Source organism: Caretta caretta, chromosome 6, assembly GCF_965140235.1.
Source record: "Caretta caretta isolate rCarCar2 chromosome 6, rCarCar1.hap1, whole genome shotgun sequence".
NCBI classification, from domain to species: Eukaryota; Metazoa; Chordata; order Testudines; family Cheloniidae; genus Caretta; species Caretta caretta.
Window position 1 is genome coordinate 114,880,266 of NC_134211.1, and position 27,225 is coordinate 114,907,490.

Here is a 27,225-nt window from a genome sequence, read left to right on the forward strand (position 1 = left end):
ACACTAACATATCTCAACTCACCAATAAGAAGTTACTCTTAACATATTTTTAAAGCTCATTTAAAGATATATTCCCCATCAATGGGGTCTGTTCTCCCATTGGATGACAGCTACTTCCACTAATGCTGCGTTAAGAGCACTATTCGTCCCCATACACAGATGGGAGCCTCAGATCTCGGTTGTATTTCCCACCAAGAAAACTGCATCTGACCTTGTTTCCTGCAAACAAAGTTGAAAACTGCTGTACTCTTGTGTAGACAGGGGAAACTACATTTCATACTTGTAGGAAAGTGATGTTTGACTATCAACAGCAGTGAGGCTTTTCCCAGCACACTGACTTGGGAGAAATTGCCATGCCCAACTACCACTGTTCTGTAGAGAAGTGGCTTTAGAGAGATGGGGTCTGGGTGTGAAGAGATATGCAAGTTTGCTTATTAAACTGATTCCCAAAAGCAGCCTGTTAGGAAAGCATTTATTTTGCATCTTCATTAGTTCAATGAAGAAAATACTGGCAAGGTCGGTAAATTTGTTACACTCATACTGGAAACTTCTTGAAATTATGTCTAAATTGAAAAGTTACTGCATTTTTTCCTAAACACCTGCATAGACCTATGTAGACTCTGATTTTATTTTACACTGAATTAAAATTAACTTGTGCATAATTAAAAATGAAAAAAACTTTCCTTTTACCCAAAATACCATATCACCCCCCACAAAGCATTACGTATCAGTTTATGGTTTTAGCACTGGGATACTAAGCAACCAGTTAAGAATTACAGTTTAGTGGCAAGAGCTCTGTGACCAACAGAAAGAGTGAAGTTTCATCCATTGTATGCAACAATTTGTATGAATTACCAAGAAGTGTATTAAAAAATTAGTTTACAGCAATTGCATGTGAGGTTAATTCCCCCCAACATCTTAAGTTTCTGCAGAGCAGGGTGGTGAATATGGTGGGAACATATTAAAGTTAACGATTTGCTACATGATATGAATGCAATACTAATCAAAAGGGTGGTATTTACTGCACTGTCAAATTCCACATTTGCAAATGCAAACAAGAAATTAGATACAATTTTTATTTCTGTGACCAAAATTAAAAATATCTTTAACCACAATTCTGCTTCATCACAGTGCGGAATATTTCAAGGATTTATTGAGGCATATCTTTTACATACAAAAGTAGAGATTGAGGAAAAGCCAGAGTAGTCTATACAAAATACAGTCTGTGTACATTCTGAAGCTGTACCTTCTCAGTAGCTGTTTATACATTTTTCAAACTGATCCCTTACCCAATGATTTAGAATGTTTTATATCGTCAGAATTTCTAGATTATAAGAACCATTAACATTGAGCGCATATATTTATACCCTTCAATTGTCAATCCAGATGGCTGAAAGAATGTGACCTAAACTGGGTTTGCACAGTTTTGAGGGACAGACTAACAGAGAAACTCACATGGTCTGAAATGGAGATCTTAGCATAGGATAACCGACGCTGCAGTGTACTTAAGACTAAAAATCCCAGGTGAAATACTGGCCCATCTGAAGTTAACGGCAAAACTCCCATTGTTCTGCAACACCAGGACTTCACCCCTTGTTTTTGAGATGCAACACTTAGGGCACATTTTCTTGCTCTTCATATTCTTTTCAGATACTGCACCCACAAAAAAGTTAAAGAACAAATGGAACAAAAGCAAACATCTTTTAAAAACACTGAGTGGTGTTAGGGGAGAGCTAAGCAGTGCTCTGAGCAAAAGACACTGAAGTGAACATGAGCGAGTTCATACTAAAAAAAATGAGCGAAAATTATCTTTATCCAAAATGGAGACATTATTGCTGCTACACTTCTGCTACTGGCTGAAAAACGGAATGACATGGGAAATGGCGACACTGTGAAATGAACTATAGATGCTTTTAAAGCTCTCTACAGACTTTTTTTGTCCTAAATATACTGCAGCGTTAACAGCTATATTGAAACAGTTTTACAGTTTCAAGGGAAAACAAGCGTTGTGTAGTTTAGAAAGCAACTCCAGAAGTTAATGAAGACCCCAGTCTGAGGGAAAAATTATTTCCCACTATCACATGGAGAAACAGTTCTCACTACAAACCTCATCTTCAATTAATAATTTAAAGAAAAACCCACCAAACCCTTCTGTTGCATATCTGAAACAGAAATTCTTTCAGCACACTTAGGCCCCAGTCCTGCAACTGCATCAGAATGAGCTGACCCCCGAGCTTTCACAAGACAGTACTTAAGTCATCAGCAGTGACTCACCACATTTACAAGAACATTTCAGGAGTATTCAAAACAGTAAATGTTAGTACTATAAGAAATGCTCAACTCATTTCTTAAAAGGATACAGAGACACTGGCTCTTCAGGTACCTTTCCCAACGTGCTACTTTACAAATTTAAATTTAAAGCATTTCTTTCTGCATCATCTGTGCAAATGTGTATCTGTAAGTATTATTGCACATTAAAAAAAGCTTTGTAGTGAAAACAGGACTGAAGACATGGCATTCTCCAAACAGAACAAAAAGCTATCTGTACAGTAAATGCTAATTTAAAGAATGCCAAGATTTAAAATCTAAGCACATAATACTGACAAAATGTTAAATTGGACAATATACATAAATTACATTTGCAAATACTTGTAGAAATTTTAAACATTTAATACTCTTAATTTCACAAATCAGCTAGATCACTGTCAAACAAAGGATCTAATTAATGAATTAAAAAATGTCCCCCCCACCCCACCAGAAAAATATCATTGAGAAACAAAAAGGAAAAGAGAAACAACCTGCAATCTTAGACAAAGCACTGGAAAGAGTCAAAGCATTTCAGCTTATAGAGGTAGTACTAGCCACATCCAGCTAGAAATACATTATATTTGTACTATGATGAAATAACGTAGTAAAATGTAGAAAGACTATAAAATTTACAAAAATAAACAGTTTTGAATGCTTTAGAAAATGCAAGATACTTCACTGACAAGTGTCTTGAGTCTGCTTTTCCAACCAAATGGAAGTGACATTTGTTTTAATATTTTTAAAATATACCTATATCTCTAGTAATGCTGATGGATTTGCACAATCAAAATATGCAACTCCAATGTATGCCAACTTGGCATGTATTTTAATATTAAAAATAAAATCTAGGCTTCATAAGAGACTCCCATATGAAATTCACTTTGTATGTAAATTCTTCTGAAATTAAAAATTGCACATAAACATTTATTCAAAGGGGGTGAAGGGTGGCGGGTAAGGATATGTGCATGTTTTTATGTCAATACACACACATGCACCCCCAGAAGGAAAAAGATGATTGCACAATTTCTCAAATAAATAATTTCATTTTAAAAACTGCCACTTTTTTGATTTTAACTGAGACATTTTAAGAACTACTTGTGGACAATTGTGTTTTGTTTTAAAAGAAATTCCTTGCAGCTTTCCCAGCCAGTGGCTTTATCCTCAAACCAATGTTAAGTGGCAGTACGGAAAGTATCTTTGGTTAAAAAAAAATAAATATCAAGATCCAACAAGAATTTCCATGATATGGTCCAACTCACTCAAATCTGTTCTACATATTGGAATATTGTTTGCTGAGGAAGAATTGCAAGATGGGAAGCTTTTCAATGTTTCTTCTGTAGCAGCAGAAGGTGGTCTAGGTGCCATTAGTGGGGGAGAGCAGAAGTCTGAATCATACATTGAAGTGTCAATATCCTCAAAGATGTCATCTATAGCCAAATCTTTTAAGTAACTGGTTGAATTCGAAATTTCAAAGGAACCAAATACACATTCTGCTCCCTTCAAATCTTGTCTATCATCTTCTAGTTTTAGACATGTGTTTTCTGGAGACTTCGGCTCATCATCTCCAGCTGGAACCAAAGAAGTAGGTGGACTTATATCTTCCATGAAGTCCAAATCCTTCAGAATAGATGAAATGGCAGATGACATGTCATCATCTGAAACCATCAGCAGGCTATTTTCAATTGGGCCTTCTGAGGACCACGAGTTACAACAGTTAGACTCTTGCTGGTTACTACCTGAAGGCAAATGTAAAGAAATTCCAGATGAATCAATTCCTGGGTAGCTGTGAGGATTGGGAGCAATGCCATTGCATACATTAATTGGCTGCTGGCTACTCTCTTGTCTCATTTCCTCCTGAATTTGCCTTACTGTGTTGGCTATGAGCACAGAACGGTGTAAGTTTGGTTCCACCAGCATTTTGTAAGTTTGTAGTTTAGTGAGGCACATATTCAGCACTAACTGCCTCTTAAGTGGATAGGGCAGATTTCGACTGGAATCAAAGGCACTTGAGAGACCAGCCACGTTCTCCTCATAGTCACTCAGCTTGCGTTTTAGGCCTCTCCCCAACATGAACCTGCAAAAGAAAAATTCTAGTCAATCTTTTATACTTTTAATTAAGCATCATTGGAAAACACCACACTTTTGCAAAAGCTACATCCCTAACAGTGGGCAGTGGGGATAACGGAAACAGTTTATCTAAGTTAATCAATGCTAATGAGAGCTGATCACACATAGCTATTAAAAAGGGAGCATACCCTCTCTTCACCAGACGTTTTTATTTTTATTGAGAAAGATGTACTGTTTTCCCAACTAGATTCCCTAATAATCCTTACAATTTTAGATTGGAGAAAAAAAAATGTCAGCTATTTAATCATGAGATGTAAATTGTATTTAACAATAGTGAAAACTACAAAAAATTACATCAACAGGACCATACTGAGGCTCAGGATGGATAAAAGTTAATTTAAAAAAACCCAACCCCCCCCCCCCAAGTTTTTTGGATAAAATGCTTTTTGAGGAAATAGGGATGATAAATTCGAATTCTATAGTATGAGATAATATATTCATGTAATGCTTAAGAAAAGTTTTGTAAATGAGTTCCAATAGTTCATGGATTAGGGGTTCCACAGGCTTCTGTATAGATTATTTAGGTTAATCTTTCTATCTACCCAGTGGGACTCAGTGCTCAGTCTAGAAGATACCATCAGAGATGCTTAGTTTTGCAGTTCTCAAACTGTGGGTGTGTGTCTCCAGAGGTAACATGCTTGTTAACAGCAAAAGTGTTTTTAAAATATATAAAGGTGAGAAATGACAGATCTCAACTCTGTACACAAATTTGCAGCGGACAATAGAGTCAATCCCTTACCTCTCTCTAAAAGTGCAAAGTTTCAAAACGTTCAGTGAACAGAAGATTTTTGGGGTGGAATAGATCTGGACAAGGAGAAAGTCCAGAGATAAATGTGAGAAGAGAGGAACATATGCTCGTTTTTTAAAACTATTATAGGTTTGCCGTTGAAGAAAAAATCCACAATGCTTAACATTGTTGTTTTAGTTAAATAAAACAATTTAAATGCCTGTCTGGTGATGTTCTCCTCCTAATACAGTCTGGAAGGAAAATCCTCCAAATATTAATGATTAACCTGCTGAATGGGAGATATTTATGAAGTCATTGGGAGGTGAACTATCTGCTTCAATTACCTTTGGTAAACGAAAACCAATCATTCACTTTCTGATATAGCTGTAAAACTAATCTGAAAAGTTTTCAAAATAAATTACTGTTTAAAAATGTATAGTGTGTACCTTCTAAAAATGAAACCTACATCTACCTCTGAGTTGTGAAGAATATGTATTAAGGTTATACCAACCAACAAGAATGCACTTTTATGTAGAAAACCATGATTAAATAGAGGGTCTTCCTGACTAGTGATTTAAATCAAATCCAACCTATTGAAGCTTTTTATCGCTGCAGAACTTCTTAATTGAACATTTTGTAGGCTTACTAGGCCAAGTATTTTGGAATAGAGCTCACAACCCTTTCAAGCTAGAAAGACAGAATTATAGAGGAATTCAATAAAGATAGGAAAAAGAGTCACAGCTATCCTGCCAAGTAAACAGAGGTTCATTATTATAACTGCCCTAGCTATATGGAATATTTCAGAATTTGCATTATATTATTTACTTGTTAGTGGACAATATAGTTAAAATTGCTAAACAGGTTTCATTAACCTTTATTTTTATATGGTCAGAACTTTCTAAAAATATACCTTGCAAGCAGAAATTTCCTTTCCTGAATTCCCCTCCTCTCCCAACTGGAACACACAGCTGCCCCAGTTGAGTTCAGCACAGTCCCTCCTTGTGCCATGAAACTTACAAGATGGATTTTGAGACTTAGGACATACAGGTAGTAGCTCTCACTGAGTAGATCAGCCACTAGGTAGGGTAATATAATAAAGTTGCGAGGAACAGAAAATTAGCTACTACACTCCCACAATAGAAAACCGTATTCAGTCAGTGTTTGAGACACAAGGTGGGTGAGGCAATGTTTTTTATTGGCCCTGCTTCTGTTGGTGAGAGACTAGCTTTCGAGCTTACACATAGCTATTCTTCAGCCCAGACCTGAAGAAGAGCTCTGTGTAAGCTCTAGTATCCTGGGACTGACATGGCTACAACATTTCAGTCAGTGTTCATATGTAGATGTGCTCCCTACATATGTACATGTGAAGTGCACCCCATTTAATGTATGCCAGTAAGCACCAGTGAGCCCAAAGGGCTTAAACGTGTTTAAATTCCTTCATAAATGCAAACTTCTCAATGGATGTTGTCAGCACTTATGTTGCCTTAAGATATTACACCAGGGATTTCAAGCCATTTATGTGTGGATGCGACTAAATAGTCAGACAATTTAAAAGTACAGGCTGTGAAAAGGCAGCAGTGAAGGGGTCCAGATATGCCAGGCAAGGGAATTTGGCTGCAGGACAGCCCCTTTCCATTGCTGGTCAAGAATCCTGCCAGTCATTGCACCAAACAGTGCAATTTTTGATTTATGGTTAAACAACTTTTCTGGGGACTTCAACACTCCAGACTACTCTCTAACTCCAAGAACAAAAAACAAACGAGAAGCCTACAGTCTCACTTAATGAACTAAGTGGGGAGTAGAACGCATCATGCAGTTTCATTCCCAAATAGAAATAGAGCACGTAGAAGCTTATTGAAGACCCTTAAGGGGGAAAAACAAGCCTGCTGCTTCTCAGTGACCTTACTAGAGAAGGTAAGTGGAATTGCATGGCACCAGAGATGACAACTGCAGGCTCCTGTGGGCTCTCGCTTGTAGATGATCCCACAGATGTTAAGGCCTTGAAAACAGAGGTATCCATCTTGGACTCCCCAGCTAAGTTCCCTACATGCTGCTGGGCCACGCAGCAGCCTATTTATCGCTCAGGGAACCCACCCATATTTAGCATGCAAACACTCAAGGGAACCTGCCCGGGGACCTGCTGCAGCTGGGGTGCCCCTCTCCCCAACTTAACCCAGCCCCCAACCTACTGCTGCAGCCCTCCAGCCCCAACTATGCTGCAGCCCAGGTGTCTCTCCCATGGCTTGGCTCCACCCTGGACCTGCAGGGGCTGGGGGAGGGGCGCCTATCCTGTGGCCCTTGCCCTGGAGCTGCCACAGCAGGGAGAGGCGCCTCTCTCTCTCTTCCCCCTTCCCCCCACTGCTGTAGGGAAGAGAGCGCTAGGGAGAAGTTCTCACCCCGGCGTAGCCCCAGAGCACCCTCCTGCACCCCTCATCCCATGCCCCACCCCAGAGGCCCCCCCCGCCAACCCTCTGCCCCAGTCCTAAGCCCCCTCCCACACTCCGAACCCCTTGGCAGCACCCCCACCATATGAGTTTTGTTATGTGCACCGACCGATTGGCTATAGTGGTGCACATAAAATTCATTCTGCACATGGGTGGGAAAAATTAGAGAAAACACTGCTCCACAGTGTAGGTATGCAGCTCTTCCCCCCTCCCCACCCCAAACAGCCCACCTACACACAGCACCCAGAATTCAGTCTTCCTCTCAAAACTGTTCCATAACTGCCAACATTTATATGAAACCCCATAAATTCCTGGATCTGTTCTTACTTCTCAAAACAGATTTTTCACAGATTTATAGATTCCAAAGCCAGAAGGGACCACTGTGATAATCTCTTCTGATCTCCTGAATAACACCAGCCAGAAAGCTTCCCTGAAGTGATGCCTAGAGAATATCTTAGAAAAAAATCCAATCTTGGTTTAAAGATTGCCAGTGATCTGGAATCCACCACAACCCTTGATAAATTGTTCCTCTGGTTAGTTACCCCTCACTGTTAAATTACTTTTTACTTGAAGGGGAAAGTAAACTTTGTACGCTGGACTATTTCAGCCTCATAGCTCTAAACATACTAGGAATTTTGTACTGCATGTGTAAAAAAAGTTACTTTTCCATTTCTGGGGGGAGGGTGGGGGAAGAGAACATGCAGTAGTCCTTGGTAAGAACTAATTGCAAAGTTTCAGCTTGAGAAATTCAGCAGCGAGTACACTTCATAAAGTCTTACACCAGAAAAGTCCTCCCTCTACCCTTTCATCTCAAAAAGTGAATAGATTTTGCTCCATACTCTCTCCTTCAGCCCCCTCTCCCCAAATTCACCTACAGCCTGAGAACACATACAGAAAATTGTATCTAAAGATTTTCAGAAAGCTAAAAAGGGAGGTAATGTTTTATAATGAAAGTCTCAACATAACACTAACTATAAAATTTATAAACAGCACATTTTGCTATAAACAGACAATTTCTCACATTTACAGCACGCAAATGGAGAGTCAAACTGTGGCAGACAACACCACAGAAATGCCTGCAAATAAATCAGAGACAAGGTGGGTGAGGTAATATCTTTTATTGGACCAACTTCTGTTGGGGGCGGGGGGGGGGGGAGGGGGCGGCTTTCCAGCTACGCAGAGCAGGTCTGGGAAAGGTAGTGTCACAGCTAAATACAAGATCAAACAAATAGTTTAGTATATGTAGTTAGCACATATTCTAAGAGACCACTCAAGGTGAAGTAGCCCATTAATACCCTTGTAGTCATAAGACAAAAAGGGCAGTTAGTGGGTTACGATTGTTGTAATAAGCCATAAATCCGGTCATTATTCAGCCCATGATTTTTAGCGTCTAGCACAAGTTATGAGCCTGGGAGCTGAAATTCATCTTTTGAAAGTGTTGTGCAGGTTTCTTTTGATGATGAGAACAGATAGGAACACCATCTCACAAAGCGATCTCTCTATACCGGACCTGTCTTTTATTATGTTCCTATGAGAATTCATTTAACAGTATAGGATTGTCTGGTTTCACCCACACAGTTGTTATTGGGGCCTTTAGTGCACTGGATGAGGTACACCACGTGTTGTGATAGGCATGTGTAGGACCTATGGATCTTGGAAGGTGTGTTGTGGAGAGTTGTTGATCATTGTAGAAGTGGAGGTATGTCTGCAAGTTTTGCGTCTGTTGTTCTAACAGGGCCTGATGCCGCTTTGAGTTGGTGTGTCCTGGTCTGTGGGGAGCCTGCTTCCGATGATGATCTTGGAGAGGTCGGGGGGTTGTATGAAGGCCAGAAAAAGGGGTTCAGGGAAGATTTATTTCAGGATGGGGTCTCCATTGAGTATGGGTGGTAGTAGTTTGATGATACCCGAGATGGGTTCCAGTGTTGAGTGGTAGGTGACAACTAGGGTTGTGCGGTCAGAGGGGGTTTTATTTCTGTATTGAAGCCAGTTCTCTTGGAGTATTTGGGTGCCCTGTTCCATGATGTGAGCTACTTTTCTGGCAGAGTGTCCTTGTTTGGTCAAAGTGGTTTTGAGTGCGCTAATGTGTATTCTGAACTTTCTCCTCAGAGCATATTTTGTGGTATCTGAATGCCTGGCTGTAGATAACAAATTTCTTGGGGCATTTGGGGTAGTTACTGTATCTATGAAGATAGGTGTACTGATCCATGGGTTTCTTGTATGTAGTTGTCTGTAGGGTTCCATTGTTGAAGCTGATTGTGGTGTCCAGGAATTTGATGTTAGTGTGGGAGCATACCACAGACAGTTTAATGGATGGGTGGTGGTGGTTGAAATTGTGGTGGGAATTAGAAGGAATTTTAAGTAATCTGTCCAGAGGATGAAAAATATCATTGAGGTGTCCTCAGAATATCCTTGGTTCTGTGGTGCATTTACCCAGAAATTCTTCTTCAAGGTCCCATGAGGAGGATGGCATACTGGGGAGCCATGCTAGCACCTATGGTTGTTCCAATTGTTAGACAAAGTGTTCGTTGCTGAATGTAAAATTGTTATGGCTGAGCATGAAATGGATGAGTTTGGCAAAACAATGTAGTGGATATCTGAGGGTTGTCCACTGTCTTGTAAATATTTGAGGCAGACAGCTATGCAGTCATTATGGGGGATGTAGGTGTATAGGAAAGTGAAATGCATAGTGGCATGGATGGTGTTCCGAGGGAGGCTGTTAACGGTGCAGTGTTTAGACACTTCACCTGGAATGATCCTCAGAATGTGTGTTTACTACTTATGCTAAACTATCTGTTCAATCTTGTATTTAGCTGCGATACCTTAAGTACCTTTCCCAGAGCTGAGGAAGAGCTGTGTGTAGCTGAAAAGCTCGTCTCTCACCTCACACACTTTGTGTCTCCAACATCCTGGGACTGACACAGCTACAACAACTCTGCATACTGTAAATAAATCAGTCAGGTGCGACTTGCCCCTCCTTCAGACTTTTTTGGTAAGGTATGGGAATTTGTAAATGCTACTCCCTAACAATAGATAAGAATAGTCGATTAATTGTAAATCAAAAAATCAATATTCAATGCCTACATCAACACAGATTAGGGTGGGAAGAGGTTTGAAATGTTAACAGCAGATATTCAAGGAAGCCCCTTTGATGCTGGATATTAGTTATTTTTTTTACTTTTTATAGTCACTGTTGGTGCATCATCTCAAGACCTGCAAAAGGAAAATAAAAAATGTGAAGTGCATGGGACAGTTACAGTCTTAATAGCTTTACCTAATAGCTTTCTTTGACAAGGTAACAAGCCTTGCGGATAGGGGGAAGCAGTAGATATGGTATATCTTCACTTTAGTAAGGCTTCTGATACTGTCTCACATGACCTTCTCAAACAAATTAGGGAATATAGCCTAGATGGAGCTACTATAAGGTGGGTGCATAACTCATTGGAAAACCATTCCCAGGGAGTAATCACCACAGTCAAACTGGAAGGGCATACTGAGTGGGATCCCACAGGGATTGTTCTTGGGTCCAGTTCTGTTCAATATATTCATAATTGATTTAGATAATGGCATAGAGAGTACATTTATAAAGTTTGTGGACAATACCAAGTTGGGAGGAGTTGCAAGTGTTTTGGAGGATAGGATTAAAATTCAAGATGATCTGGACAAACTGGAGAAATGGTCTGAAGTAAAGAGGATGAAGTTCTATAAGGACAAATGCAAAGTACTCCACTTAGGAAAGAACAATCAATTGCATGCACACAAAAAAAGGGAAATGACACCTAGGAAGGAGTACTGCAGAAAGGGATCTGGGGATTATAGTGGATCACAAGCTAAATGTGAGTCAACAGTAACAGTGTGGCAAACCAAAGCCAACATCATTCTGGGATGTATTAGCAGGAGTGTTGTAAGCAAGACACTAGAAGTAATTCTTCCACTCTATTTCATGCTAAGGCCTCAGCGGGAATAGTGTGTCCACTTCTGGGCACCACATTTCAGGAAAGATGTGGGACAAATTGGAGAAAGTCCAGGGAAGAGCAACAAAAATGACTCAAGGTCTAGACAACATGACCTATGAGGAAAGATTGAAAAAACTGGGGTTGTTTAGTCTGGAGAAGACGGGGGGAGGAGGCAGGTGGCATGATCACAGTTTTCAAGCACATAAAAGGTTTTTACAGGGAGGAGGGAGAAAAATTCTTCTCCTTAAATTCTGAGGGTAGGACAAGAAGCAATGGGCTTAAATTGCAGCAAGGGAGGTTTAGGTTGGACATTAGGAAAAAACCCTGACAGGAATTTTTAAGCACTGGAACAAATTACCTAGGGGGTGGTAGGATCCTACCTCTTCCTGTCCCTGCTTCACCCCCGCCCTTCCTCTTCCCACACCCTTCCTTAAATGTGCCCCGTCCCCGCTCCTCCCCTTCCCTTCTTGTGCCTCCTGTACACTGTGGAACAGCTGTTCAGCAGTGTGCAGGAGGCGCTGGGAGGGAGGGAGAGGAGTTGATCAGCAGGGCCAATGGCCCTGGACATGACTCGTGGATCCCCTGGAGTACCCTCACAAACCCCCCGGGGTCCATGGACCCCACTTTGAGAAACCCTGGTCTAACTGTTCTTAAAAACCTCCAAACACCTTTCCGGAATGGTCTAATTATTACTTAGTCCTGCCTTGAGTGCAGGGTTCTGGACTAGGTGATCTACTGAGGCCCCTTCCAGTCCTATACTTTATGATTCTATGAAGTGGCTCAAAACAACAATGCCTAGATATTAACCAGTCCTACTACTATACACATTAAAAAAAACAAGCAGTTCTATATTTGAGTTAAGCGTATTTTTTCTACTCGGTTGCAGGGACAACTGATTATTGTAGAGAGAACACAGCGTGGCTAACACTCAGCTATAATATGCAGTTCTGAGAAAAGAAAAACTAAAGGACTTCAGTTTCTGCTGAAGACATTGGTAAAGCCTGGACCTGGTTTTGCCCATACAACTGGAAAGGGTTTACTCCCAGACTCAACACAAAAACACAGAACATTAAACAATCAAATTAGAAATCCACTGGCAGATTAATGCCAGATCCTTACCACGCAAGGATCCAAGCCCAGCACAAGGCAGAAGGCCTCCCAACTTCCTTTCATGTGAGTACTGCGTACAACCAGCAGTAGTCCAGCTGACTACTTTAGCAGACAGTCCATTACCACACATTTTCCATTAAGACAACCTGTTGCTAGATTTCTGGGTAGAGGGGGATGGCAGGAAGAAAGCCCCCCCTTCACCCCAGAGAATGATCCCATCTCAGATTTTCAGAACATATTGCAGGCCTTCCGATGCATCCATCTGCCTGGACCATAAAATTATTTAGCGTGTGCAGAGTCGTCTAGCCAAGCAATGGCATCTTCAGTAGCATGATGCAGTTCTTCTAGGCCACCGCTGAACCTAGTCAGCAGGCATTCATTGACAATGTGCATCATCTTCTGTGTTGCGTCATAGCTGAACTGAACTGGACCATAACTGAAGAGTGCTGTCTCCTCTAAGGTAACAGGATGCAAGAGATGGAGCAGCACTCAGGAACAACTGAGGGTGGGGAGCAGATGGGGAAGGAGTGGGGGGGAAGCCAGGAAGGTGAGAAAGGAATGAAAGTGAGACTCCTACATCAATATGCACAGATACAGACTATAGGATGTTCCTGTAGGAAATCAAATTTGCCATTCAAAATGAAGTTTTAAGTTACATGTGGGGCTAGTAGTTCTGTCTATTGTTAAGTTGCCTAATACTTTCCATTACAAAGATGTTGCTTTCAGTTGGTTTTAACTTTGCCAAACTTCAACTATCTGGGCGGAAGTTTTTCACAAAAATAGTTCAATTGTTTCAAAGAACAAGACTAGAGACTATACTGAGCAAATCACCTAAATCAAACTTTTTAAAAGTGGTCATTAATTGTCTCTCTCTTTTTCTGGATGCTCAACTTAAGACATCTGGAGTCCGATTTACAGAAATGCCGAGTTCTTAACTGTAGATCAAGTCTATAGAAAATGTGCTTTGAACATATAAAATGCAAAAATAATGTGAAATACTCAAAAATCAGAGCCTACATAATCTCAAATTGGACAACCAAAATTAGAATACTCTGGCAATTTGGGGCACAATCTTTGTGGGGGGGAAATCTATTTTATGAATAATGTCACTACCCCATCCCATGGGAGCATTGTGAACGTAATTTAATTAATGTTTGCAAAGCAGCCATCTGCTACAGTTAAGAGTGTCATAGAAAAGCCATGAGAAAATATCTAATTCTGCAATCAGTGCAGGGTTTAGATAATGTGCAGCAAAATGGCCTGGAACCACATGCTGAACAAGGATAAAAAATATTGAATAGCTTACCCATTCAGGGAGCGTCATCCATCCTGCACACTGAATGAAAAAAACAGTATCTTAATACATATGTAAAAGAGGGCCAAATTAAGGTTGTACAGGAAACCGAAATCTAGCATTTCCTAACTTTTGAATGTTTGACTTCACAACCTTCAAGTTATTTTAATGTAATTTTTCTGCAATACATACTTAGGCTTCATTGTCAATCCAGGAACCTTTATATGTCTAATCAATTTCACTAATATAGGTAAATGCTAATCCCTACATTCTCTCTCAGAGAGGTGCATGGTGTTTTAGTTAATGCAAACCTATCCGCTTTAGGTAGGAGACACTCAGCTAAATTCCAGCTCATGGCGCTGAAACTTTCAGAGACATGGGCATTAAAAACCTTAAAGTTGCATGAAACAGTTTTATATAGTTTGTTTTAACTTTTCATTTCACAGTGTGCCTATCACACTAAAAACTCCAACACACACATGCATTAATGCCCTCCCTTACCTCCCCCCACAATAGCTAAACAAAATAAGTTCTACCTCTTTAATACTAGCTGTTCTAGAAATGTTTAAGAATAATACAGTTAGTCACTGTAGCTTTCTAAACATTAGACTTAAAACTCTTTAGTACATGAAGAGGACTGAGAGCAAAGCAAATTTGTTTTTAATCAAATCTATTTCTAAATCCATAGAAGGGGTGAGACTTTTAGAATACCTAGTCTTATTTGCAGCAGCCTTAACTGTGCCTGTTTAATGTGGCTGTCTGCCTAACTGCACTAATGCTGCAAGTCTGTTTTTAGAAGCTAGATAATTTTATAAGTATGGAAATTTTAAAAGATGATGATAAAACCAAAGCAGCTTGCTATAACTCTGCAGCTAACATTTCCACTAGTAACCATGATACTACTGTCATTTTACACTTCAATTCTGTGTCAAATACACTCTAATGTTGACCTACAAAAGACATGAAGCCCCTCTTACCAAATAAACCACATTTTATCAGGCCTTTTGCTTTACTTTCTAGTATAAAATAATTTGTCAAATTGTCACAAGAGTATATTTTTAACAGCTGCTCCAGGTTTCTATGGGTAACTTAACTTTTAAGAGAACTGTAATTTTTTTCAGGTACTTTTTTTTGTACTGCTCCATTACACAGCATGGAACTATGACCACGTTGTTTAATTTTGTAATCCACTTCCCACTATAATTTTTGGAACAGACGAAGAACCAACCTCTATCAATTCCATACCCAGATAATCCTGTGTTACTGCTCTCCAGTTGTCAGTCCTTTCAAACAGCTGACAGAACTGTACAATCTGGTCAACAGAGAAGCACAAACTGGACATGCTAGAATTGTAGGAGGAGCTTCTGGAAACTGCTGTGAAGTGTATCCTTGCTTTAGCCTAATTCCAGGAAGCTACTCAACACTCAAAAATAGGGCCCTAGCAAAATGATTGTGTGTGTACCGATTTCAAAATTGTACTGTAAATATACAAAGTGAGCACAGACTAAAGCCTATGTCAACATAAACCTGAGATTTGTACTTATCCAGTTAGAAATGAAAGGACAAGTTATCTAAGTTTAAGGAAAGTGTAATCTATAAAAACTAGAACACATTTTAGAAAATAATGTAGGGTCTCCATTGGAGACCCTGGTCATCATGCACACAGAACAATTAAAAATAGGGAATTCTACACTTATGTATTTTGGGTACTGTCCTCACATCTACTTAACCAAAGTTAGCATACAATGTGAACCAGCATTGAGTTATAGGTCATTATCATGGAAAGCTTACATTAAGAGTTTTGAAAGCTTAATTGCTTCTTGACCATTAACAAATCAAAAGCAGCTTCCTTTTCACTGTTAAGAGGGCCAAACGCTCCCATCCATGTCAATAAGCAGAGAGGAGCTCACATCCACAGATCCAGTCTGGAGTAGGTGCTGGCTGAGCAGCATGCTTCTCACTTAAGCCCCATGGTAGCTCCACAGGAATTTTGCCCCTTTGGGTTGGGAGAAAGCAACCATGGGCCACAATTCTAAACTGTACTCAAGTATGAAGGAAGTGGGAGGAGACAGGGAGGCATGTCACTGATCAACCATCAGCAAAGAATGCCAAATGGGAAGCCTGGTTAGAGCAGGCAGCAATGCAAAGGAAACACTCCAGGCTCTCAAATGTTAACCTTGAGAAGCCTGTGGCAGATTATACAAGTGCTACAATTTTAGAGGAAGACACCAGCTCCATCTGTCACAGGGACTGATGCTGCAGAGCAGCTGCTCCTGACATGTGGTGAGGAAGCGCAGCTGGACACAGCCGCAGGAGGAAAGCAGTGAATGATTGAGTTAGAATCTCCCATTACTTCTGCTTGGGCAAGCCCACTTCCTTGTTTCCTCTTTCTACACCTTTCATAAAACATCCTACTAGATGTATGCAACACTGTTAAACTTTGAAACTTGCACCACATGCAGTTCTAACGAGAGAAAGCATCCAAGAAAGTGAATTTATAGAATTTATTACTGTATACGTGTGCACACTTTTCCTTCTCATGAACACCCCCCAGCACTGGGGCTAACTGGTATTTATTTGCTGTTACAGTTTCATGCTGATGAACACAATCTCGAAGGAAGCATTTGGCCTGCATTATGCAGGTGGTCAGACTGGCTGATCACAATGGGTCCTTCTGACTTTAGAATCTGACGTGGCTTTGTTGGATCTCCTGGTGCTTTTCTTTCTGCACAGGTGAGGGGTTACTTTTACAATCATCTTTACTGTACTTATGCCTGTTTAAGGGCATATCTATGCTACAAAATTAAGTCTACTTAAGTTAGGTCCACTTACACCATCACAGTAATTAAATCAGGTCTTTGTGTCCACACCACGCTCCTTCCGTCGGTGGTGCGTGTCCTCACCAGAAGCACTTGCACCAACTTTAGTGGGGCCTTATGGGGCAATGACAACCAGAGCCCCAATGCCCTGGGCCAACAGCCGGAGTCCCGGGGCTGACAGGGCACCATCTGTCAAAGGCAGCAACAGGCGATGTAAGCAACACAGTGTCTACACAGACACAGTGTCGACCTAACTACACCAACCTAAACGCTACCCCTCTCATGGAGGTGGAGTTATTAGGTCGGTGTAGCGGGCGAGTTAATCGGTGGGCGGAACATTGCAGCATAGACATTTACACAGTTAGGTTGACGTAAGACAGCTTATGTCAACCTAACTCTAATGTAGACCAGGCTTAAGTCGGGTATACTACCTTGTGGAAATAGCCACAACATTCATGTTTGCCCTTCTTATTTCCAAGTCTTAATAAAGTAGAATAACTATACCAAGAAAGTCAAAATCAGAAACGTAGAGCTGGAAGGGACCCTGAAAAGTCATCAGGTCCAGCCCCCCATGCTGACACAGGATCCAAGTAAACTTAGACCCTCCCTCACCGGTGCTCATCCAATACCTTCTTAAAAACTTCTAGTGATGGGGATTACACAAGCTCTCTTGGAAGCCTAATCCAGAGTTTAACTACTCTTACATTTGGAAAGTTTGCCTAATATCTAATTTAAACCTCCCTTGCTGCAGATTAAGTCCCTTACTTCTTGGCCTACCTTCAGTAGATATGGAGAACACCTGATCAGTCTTCTTTGTAACGGCCCCTAATATATTTGAATACTGATCAGATCCTCCCTCAATCTAAATCCCCCCCCCCAGGACGCAACAGGCCAATTTTTTTTTTTAACCTTTTCTCATAGGCAAGGTTTCTAAGCCTTTTATTGTTTTTGTTGCTCTCCTCTGGACTCTCTCCAATCTGTACACATTTTTCTTGGTGTATGGTACCCAGAACTGGACACAGTACTCCAACTGAGGCCTCAGCAGTGCCGAGCATATTAGAACAATTACCTCCAGGTTTTACATACAAACGCCTGCTAATACACCCCAGAATTATATTAGCTTTATTCACAACTGCATCATGTTGTTGACTCATTCAGATACGGCATATAGTTTGACTGATATGCTTTCAAAATGTCAGATTTTAGAGTGCCCATATGACTGTATGAGGCACTTAAGATAAAAAACCTAAAAGACAAGTCTCACTGCCCCAAACTTACAACATAAGTGACGGACTTGATAGACAAGAGGATAGGGCAAGAAAGGGCACAGGTTATGGAGATTTTACATGATGACCCAGTTTAAGTTCTCATACTTCTTTTTTGTAAAGACTCATTTAACGTAGGCAATACTAGAGAAGTGAGATTTTAGCAATAATTTGAATTAGGTGAGGGTTAAGGGCTTGAATAGATTCTGAAAGAGTGGTGTTCCAAGCACTAGGAACAACATAGAAGGAGATATGGAGACAGAGACATAGAGGTACCTACAGTAAGTCAGCAAATTAACAGTGGGCATCTAGAAAGGAAGTTTGTTGCAGGTGACTTTTAGAAATAGTTATAATTCAGAACCAAATTGTGCATACAGCTAGTATATGTAACTGTGTGAACTTGTCATCCTCATCTTTTCTCCTTCCTGCCTACTATTTGCCACTTACCTATCAATATGTGGTACTTTTCTGGCTCCCATCACTGTAGTATCCGAGCATGACAATCTTTAATGTATTAACTAATGTACTTGTTGCATCCAGTCTTAGACTGTAAACATCCAAGGGTAAGGGAGCATATCTACCCACATTCTATCTCAGCACCTAGCACAGTAAGGTCCCGACAACTGGCGGCTGAGTATTCCTGCAATGGCTCCCCCCTCCCTTCCCCCCCCGTAAAGAGAGACAAGAGCAGCAAAGAGGTAGAGAAGCTAGTGTTGTTAATGGAGCAGAGATCAAGGGACAAAACAGAAGTGACCAGGCTGGACATTAGGAATGGATTTACACTGACAACCCAAAATAGCTTACATAACACAGCAAGGCGTGATTGGATAATCACAACTAGTGCCCTGCTAGCCAAGGTTCCTGAGGATTTTACAGTTCAACTCAGGTTTCTATTAACAACGGGGCTGGGTCATTTTATGAGGTGAGACAAGAAGGATTCAACATATTATACTAAATGATAAGCTATGACTCTAGCCTTATGGACAGAATGAGACTTACTTAAAAGCATTTTGCTTTTTATTTTAGCTAACCGGTATGAGATGAAATAGGAGGTATGCATGTCTGAAATGGTTTAAAGAGGAATATTGACACATACTGCCTTGAATCTTTGTTACTTCCAAAAATCTAAGCTCTTGTGCAGTGAAGTTATTTACTGGAGCTAGAATCCAAAAGGAAATAGCTCCTCAAAAGGGAAACAGATAATGTGAAGTGATTTTAGAGCAGGACATATTTTTGGTCCCCAAATACTGACAGATGCTTCATATAACTTTTAATAGTAATAGCGGGACTTATCTGAACAACAACAACAAGAGATTGTTAAGATTTTCATAAACTACAAACAAGGACAATCCACCTTCCAAACAATGTTTTTAATATAGAAGCAAGAGTCTAAAGAGCACTAAATGAAATAAACGGAGAAACGACAGCCTTGACAAAGCACAGGACTGGGAGTTTGGAATCCTCAGTTCTATTTTGTAACTTCTCTGCATTAGTTTCACTATCTGTAGACACAGGATAATTCAGACTTTCACAGGAGTGTTACAAAGCTAAACTAGTGTTTGTAAAGTACTAAGGTCCTTTGGATAGAAAGTGCTACTCAAGTGAAAAGTTTTACCTTCATCTAAAAATAAGAGGTGAAAAGGAAAAGTATAGCAATAAAGATTATGCTAAGACTTTCTACACTTAAAAGGTACGTCATTCACAAATAATTTTTTGTAAAGCAACGCTAATCAGTTTTCTATGTACAGAAAACGAACAGCTGTTCACTTACTGCTCCTTATTAGTTTTGGTATTTCATTCTGGGAAAGAAGCAGCTCTGTCAGGATTTGTATTTTTACCTGCTAAAACAGCATGGTGTTATGTCTCTGCGACTGCTTATAGCAACAAACAAGAAGTACTCTTAGCATCTAACATCTATCACTAGAGTCACTTGCAGGAGAGTGTAATGAGGTAGCATGGCTTTTAAAAAAAAAAAAAAAAAAAAGGACATAACCATCTTTTAAAAATGTTGTGCCCAAACTTGTGTCATCTGTGTGTATGATTCCACTTTCAGATGTGAACCCTGCAAGTATGTACCCTTAGTATATAAAATGTTGCAGCAGCTACATTTCAGCTGAGATTTTGGGTGAAGGGTTTCAGCAGGAAGAAGGGGAGGGCTGTCATTTAAGCTAAGGCATAACAGAACAGTTCAGCTGAACCAAACATGATCAAAAGTTACTAAATCTAGAAACTGCAGCAAAAGTTTAATTAAATTTTAACTTTTTAACTGTGGTTCCACCAAAGCAAAATACAGCTGGATTGACAAACTAATTAAAAGATCAGCAGATTTGATGTAATGCCTATTACCAGTTTTTCTTACTTGATAGAAAACAGTTGGAAAAAACCTGCTCCTTCAAGTCACTTATCTACTGAAGATGCAAAACTATTGCATGTGATCACACATGTAAAACCACAGACAGAGACTGCATATAAGTTTCAGTGATCCAGATGAAAACCCATTGTCAAGAGAATTCAGATTATTCAGAATGATGAAATGCTGGTATGTGGATTTGGCAGAGAATCAGAGAAGTTTCCACCACCAAAATAAATAAATGCAACTGATCGGAGGGGTGGAGAAGGAAGCATATGGCCTTATGTATGAGGAGAAACATTTCAATATTTCACATAATTCACTAAAGTGCATTAAAACATTTGATCCGGCCAAACTGGGATTCATTCTTTTAATCACACCCAAGATCTCATGGTAGAGCAGCATATATCAGAAATACTGCCTCACAAGAGAGCGCAGTAATAACATAACATAGGTATGTCCACAGTACCAAACACAAACAACAACAACAAACCTCAGAACCTGGGTCTACAGACTTGGGCTCACATTACATAGCTAAAAATAGCAGTGTACGTGTTTGTAGTCATGCTGGAGCTTGGGCTCTGAAACTAAGCAAGAGGGGTGAGTTTCTGAGCCCAAGGGGGAACATCTACATTGCTATTTTTACTGCTCTAGGGCAGTGATTCTCAAGCAGGGGTATGTAAAGGTTTCCGGGGGGGGTACATCAACTCACCTACATATTTGCCTAGTTTTCCAACAGGCTACACAAAAACACTAGGGAAGTCAATACAAACTAAAATTTCATACAATGACTTGCACACACCGCTCTATATATTATCCACTGTCATGTAAGTACGTTTGTATTCCAATCTATTTGTTTTATATGGTAAAAATGAGAAAGTAAGTAATTTTTCAGTAAGTGTGCTGTGATACTTTTGTATTCTTATGTCTGATTTTCTAAGCAAGTAGTTTTTAAGTGAGGTGAAACCTGGGGGTACGAAAGAAATCAGACTCCTGAAAGGTGTACCATCGTCTGGAAAGGTTGAGAGCCACTGCTCTAGCGTGAGCTGGAGTCTGTAGTCCTGGACAGTTTATTTTTATTTTTTTGCACTGTAGACTTACCCCATAAGGCCTCCAATTCCTGCAGCTGAAGCCAACGAGCATGCACCATGGAGCTCACTGCAGGATTTGGGCCCTAGTTATTAAAACCCAGAAAAATGGGGTCTTATGCAAACAATTTATTGTAACACTATAATGTTTAACCGAACAGAAACCTCACATAAAACATGCTATTCAAAGCAAATAATCTGAAGATTTTACGCTATCCACTAAGCGTAAAGAAGCCCACTGTCATTTTGGACTGTTGATTTTACCACAAAAAGTTATTCAGAAGCTGGATATTAAGAGTCTAGCTACAAGCATAACAGAAACTGTGCAGGTAAAAATAAGATTTCACAGGAAAAACATTACCTTTACAAGAGCTAGAAAGGTAGGAAGATTCTAGATTTTGTTTAAAGCGCATTCATCCGAAATGGTGTTGAACTATACAACTGTGATAACAGCCCAAGTCATCCGCTTCAGTAGAATGATGCAACTTTAGGACAGAATTATAAAAATGTTCTATTACTATGACATTGTTTTACAAAAAAAAGTCTTAATATACTAAGACAAACCGGCATGAAATTTCAGACAACTTTCTTAAACTGACATTTTAGATAGTCAGTGCTAATAGGACAACTATAAAACTGAAAAACCTGAATTGATATAAGAGTCAAAATTAAGTTCATCCGATGCCTTGGGCTCATACTTTAAAATTCTAATTTATATTTTGTCAGCAGATGTTAAATGGTAATCACCTTCCATAATTAAACATGACACAAAGAAAACTGACCACCAAGTACCAGTTTCAGCTATATTAATTTTGCATCATCTCATCCAACATGCTGCAACAAATTGCTCTCTTTCAGAGGATTTCTAATATGACCATAAAGACAACAGGCAGACCAAGTTTTAAGTAAATTTTTTTGGATAACATACATTTTCAAAACTGATTGTTATCTACTGGGAGATGACATTAGGCATCCAGATTTGGATTTTCTTAAGTTTTATTTTAATGAAAATATTTTTCACAGTAATTACCCAAATTTCCTCATCTTCAGTATATATGAGGCCACTAGGGAATACAGTGAACTGACCTGAGCCATAAATTTGCAAAACACCACACAACATAGTATCATTTTCATCATATCCAGAGAGCACAGTGTGCACGGTTCGTCAGTGCACAACAGAAACTGCAACTTGGTGGCTGAAGTTCAAGTGATGCTGGTGGACTAGGCGAAGGCTTGAGGGTGTAGTAAAAGGAATTGTTCAGCCTCCACTGAGGTTCACAAACTGGGTGCTCTGATAGTCTCATTTATTCTTGGGAGCAGATCCTCTGCTGATGTAAGTTGTCATAATTCCATTGACTTCAGCTATCTGCCCCCCTGGAATCCCATGTGCTGTTGGTAGCAGAGTGCTTTTTCAGCCTGTGGCTGTAATGTTTCTTCAAACTTGGACCTAGCCACAGAAGTCTGTCTATTTAGAAAATTCGGCATTAGAGTAAATATCATCACAATATGTAGTTGAAAACATATTCCTTTGTAATCAAGCACTAGCTTTTCAGTTCAAAATCTTCATTTCAACAATCATACTTAATTATTCATAAACCAATATTTTTGTTGTTATCTGTAAGTACATTTAACTTAGTAATTAGTTCTAATATTCTATTAACAGAGAACACCTTACTTTATTAGCATCTGGCAACAGAGAGCTCTGTAAAACGTATGGGTTTGTTTGCCTTTCCACCTCAAAATTTCACCACACAGGACCAGCTGGTAAAAAGAGAAGTAATAATCCAGCAGGAGGATACCCTCCATTTGAGGCTGCCAATTTGACCCAACAGTAAGACAACTATTCAGATACAACTCCCTACTACACACAAAAATTGGCTTTTTGAAGGTCTGCGCCATTCTTGACAAGAAATTAAAATAGGTTGCTTAAAAACAACTATAGAGTTGTTTTTAACGTTGGGTAGGCATTTAACATTAAAAGGCATGACTAGTTTTTTTGTTTTAAAAAAGCACTAACATGGCTGGTAGGCCATGCTTATGCTCAAATAAATTTGTTAGTCTCTAAGGTGCCACAAGTACTCCTCATAGTCTTTATAGTCTTTCACTCTGGAAACACAAGTGTGCACACTCATGTCAGAATGGATTTTAGTTTCAAACTTGAGATTAATAAAAAGTTTTCATAATGCAACAGTGATTTTTAACAAGTGAAAAATATGTAATGTCCTTTAAAATTTGATCTCTGGTTGGAAAGACTGTTGGAATTCAAGATGTATTGATCTTAATGTCTTTACATACAGACCTTAAAGAGGATTAGCTAATTGGAAAAAGGATCTTTTCCCTAACTACAACTCATTTTCATGCTCCAAGCCACCAGTTTACCATTCTTAGTTCATTTCACACTGGTATGCAATGAGAGACAGTACAAAATACCAAAAAGACGATCAAACACAAGTGGCCTATATACTAGAAAGCATTCATTTTTAGCATATGCTGGGAACCTAACTGCTTATTCTGTAAATAGTTACCAGTTTTATAGACTATAAAAATATATTCCTCTTTTTTCTGTCCCCCTCCAACTCTATGTTCATTCTTTCAGTACCAATTTGTTTGTGGTCCACTTTTAACTTAAAAACACTGTAGTATCTATTTTTTTATATTATTTCAACTCAGTTGAACTCAATTTAGTGCCCACAGAATTGAGAGATCTAACACTTGGCTGAATCGGATATAAAAGAAAAAGCCACCATGCAAGCTTCTCATATAGCTCTGTGAAGGCACCTCAATTCTAAATGGCTGCAGCCTCTCTCAATAAGTTCCAGCCCTATCTTGAGCAGAAATTATTGCTCACGCTTGTTAGTGCGGCAAATTTGCAATATTCATATAAGAGACTAGGATGAGAAGTAAGTATGAGCCATCTGCTGGAAACTGAGGCAAACTTGGGAGCTTATAAAATAGACACGAGAAGACATACGATAAAGGTGCAAGCAGTTATGTAGCGGCTGCAATTAGCATTTTTCAGAAGGCTAAATAATTGCAAATGATAGAGCACACACAGACAGGGACCAAGAAAGAGTCTCTTCCCTGCCGCCATCCCTACAGCTACTATAGCAAATACACCATTTATAATAAAGCCCAGGGGAGCCTGCCACCATCTGGCCTTCGTGAAAAGAGACTAGACAAGTTGGGTACTTCCTGAAATCGGCTGCCTGTGCCGCCCCCAGCAGCAATGAGCAGCAGTAAAACCAAAGATAACCTTGGGCTTCCTGAACTGTGAAAAGTTCCTCTCCTCCCCGTCTTCCAGAGATTCCAGCCAGGCTAATTATAACTGATCTGAGCGCTTCAGCCCAGCCCCGACTGAATATCGCCCGCCAGGTGTCCCCTCCCAGAGGTCCTGCCCGCAGCCAGCCCGGTTCCCACCCGCCCGAGTCCCTGCAAGCAGCCAGCCAGTCACCCAGCCCCCCCGCCCCCATCCACCCAGGTCCTCCCCGCCCACAGATCAGGTCCCCCCCGTGGCCCTCCACCCAGGTCCCTCCCCGCCCGCCACTCCCTCCCTCCCTCCAAGTCCCCCCGCACGGCACCTCTCCCCCGCGCCCGGCCTCTGCTCAGTCGCCCCGCTCCAGCCGGTCCCTCACCTGGGAGAAGAGCGAGCGGGGCCGCCCGCTCCTTCGCAGGCTGCTCTGCCCTCCCCAGCCAGCCGGGCGGGCTCCCTCAGCGGGGCTGGGACTCGGACGCCTTCCAGGAGGAGGCGAGCGCCACCCCCGCCGGGCCGCGGCCACCTCAGCTCCTCCCCTCCGCACGCAGCACCGCGGCCAGCCCTGGGGAGGGGGCGGGGGGAGCAGCTGCGCGCGCCTCGCCCGCCGGCAGCTAGCCCTGCTCCCATTGGCCAGCGGCTCTTCAAGCCAGCCCAGCAACCATTTTCTCACTGGCCGGCTAGCTTTGGGGGGGATGGGCTCTGCCGACCCAACAGCAGCGACCAACCCCAAAGCCGCCGGAGCCAGAGGGGGCGGCTCCCCCCTCCCCTTGGGCCAATTGGAATGGGCGCAGCCGCAGTTCCGCCGCAGCGCGAGCCCCGCCCGCTCCTCTCTCCTGGTGGGAGGCGGCTGCTCTCGCGCGCGGGGGGGCGGCGGGCGCGCGGGGCTGTGCCGCCAGCCGTCCCCAGGCAGCTCTAGCGCCCGGCTGAGCCCCCGCGGCAGCTGGGTGCCTTGCGCGTAGCAGGCAGCAGCGACACGGGGGCGAGCAGTACTTCTACCCTCCGGCTGCTGCTCGCCGCTCGCCCCCGGCTGCTGCACGCAGGCTGTTGCCCCTCTGATTTCAGGCGGAGTGTAGGTGAGCCCCCTTCTTTGAGGGTGCCCCCGCCCGTTTTCCCGTAAGGATCTGCTGCCCCATACATTAGCCAGCCGGTTTGTTGGTGAGCCTCAAGATCCGCCCATCGCTTGTGACACTGAAACAAACGGGGCAGAAGGACCCACCCACCTCTTCTTACTAACAGCTTATAAAAAGAACAGGAGGACTTGTGGCACCTTAGAGACTAACCAATTTATTTGCGCATGAGCTTTCCTGAGCTACAGCAGCCCCGGAGTGGGGGCTCTTGGACGCCTCGCTGGTAAAGGCAATGCAAAGGCCCTCCTTTCCATAGAGCCCCTGTGCCCCTCCGCGTCTTTTTCAGCGCCAGGCACCTTTTTAACAGGTAATAGCACCACAGTAATACAGCAGCATAAGATCTAGTTTAATGGACATTCCTTCCACTTACTTTTGGTGCTGCACCCCTGTCACCATAAAAAGCCTCCTGCCTCTAAAAAGAGCTCCACAATTTTATAAATGCTCGCCCTTGTTAAAGGCAAACTGAAAACATTAAAAAGTCATAATATGAAAAATTATTGCTGCTACAAACCTAGGGTAGTACAAATACAGGGCTTGCAAGAAGATATGTTTGAAAAGTTGTTATTCAGATATAGGGCGGTCACGGAATTAAAAAAAATCAATCACAATTAATCGCACAATTTAAAAAATGAATCGTGATTAATCACGCTGTTAAAGAACAACAGAATACCATTTATTTTAAATATTTTTGGATGTTTACTACATTTTCAAATATATTAATTTCAGTTACAACACAGAATGCAAAGTGTACAGTGCTCATTTTATATTTGCACTGTAAAACAAAAATTGCATTTTTCAGTTCACCTAAGTACAGTAGCACAATCTCTTTATCATGAAAGTTGAATTTACAAATGTAGAATTATGTACAAAAAAAACTTGCATTGAAAAATAAAACAGTGTAAAACTTTAGAGCCTACAAGTCCACTCAGTCCTACTTCTTGATCAGCCAATCACTCAGACAAACAAGGTTGGTTACAATTTGCAGGAGATAGTGCTGCCTGCTTCTTGTTTACATCACCTGAAAGTGAGAACACCACCATTACAGAAGACATGCATCCATGCTGATGATGGGTTCTGCTTGATAACGACCGAAAGCAGTGCAGACTGACGCATGTTCATTTTCATCATCTGAGTCAGATGCCATCAACAGAAGGTTGATTTTCTTTTTTGGTAGTTTGGGTTCTGTAGTTTCTGCATCAGAGTGTTGCTCTTTTAAGTCTTCTGAAAGCATGCTCCACACCTCGTCCCTCTCAGATTTTGGACAGCATTTCAGATTCTTAAACCTTGGGTCGAGTGCCGTAGCTATTTTTAGAAAACTCACATTGGTACCTTCTTTGTGTTTTGTCAAATCTGCAGTGAAA

The 27,225-nt window shown here is 41.1% G+C and overlaps 1 protein-coding gene across 13 annotated transcripts; it reads right to left on the minus strand.

The window, feature by feature from the left end:
- Window positions 1–1,135: 1,135 nt before the first annotated feature.
- LOC125638194 (SERTA domain-containing protein 2) lies at window positions 1,136–25,379 on the minus strand. Of its 13 annotated transcripts, none has more exons than XM_075129919.1 (5): window positions 25,117–25,242; window positions 21,846–21,969; window positions 13,975–14,004; window positions 10,687–10,815; window positions 1,136–4,381 (listed from the first exon to the last, which is right to left on the minus strand). In XM_075129919.1, coding segments are annotated over exons 4-5 (858 nt in total). In that variant the 5' UTR covers window positions 10,689–10,815; window positions 13,975–14,004; window positions 21,846–21,969; window positions 25,117–25,242; the 3' UTR covers window positions 1,136–3,525. The 13 variants fall into 13 exon arrangements, with proteins under 13 accessions (XP_074986020.1, XP_074986019.1, XP_074986024.1 ...); XM_075129918.1 differs by lacking the exons at window positions 10,687–10,815; window positions 13,975–14,004 and adding exons at window positions 21,498–21,570; window positions 22,571–22,949 and having other exon boundaries at window positions 25,117–25,236; XM_075129923.1 differs by lacking the exon at window positions 10,687–10,815.
- Window positions 25,380–27,225: the final 1,846 nt, after the last annotated feature.

Bases quoted from the DNA above. Each gene is read 5' to 3' on its own strand.
- LOC125638194 (XM_048853630.2), bottom strand. From the start codon at position 25,364: ATGGGAGCAGGGCTAGCTGCCGGCGGGCGAGGCGCGCGCAGCTGCTCC. The intron at 4,382-25,116 runs GTGAGGGACCGG...TTTCTTTTGCAG, and splicing joins CCCGCTCGCTCTTCTCCCAG to GTTCATGTTGGGGAGAGGCC.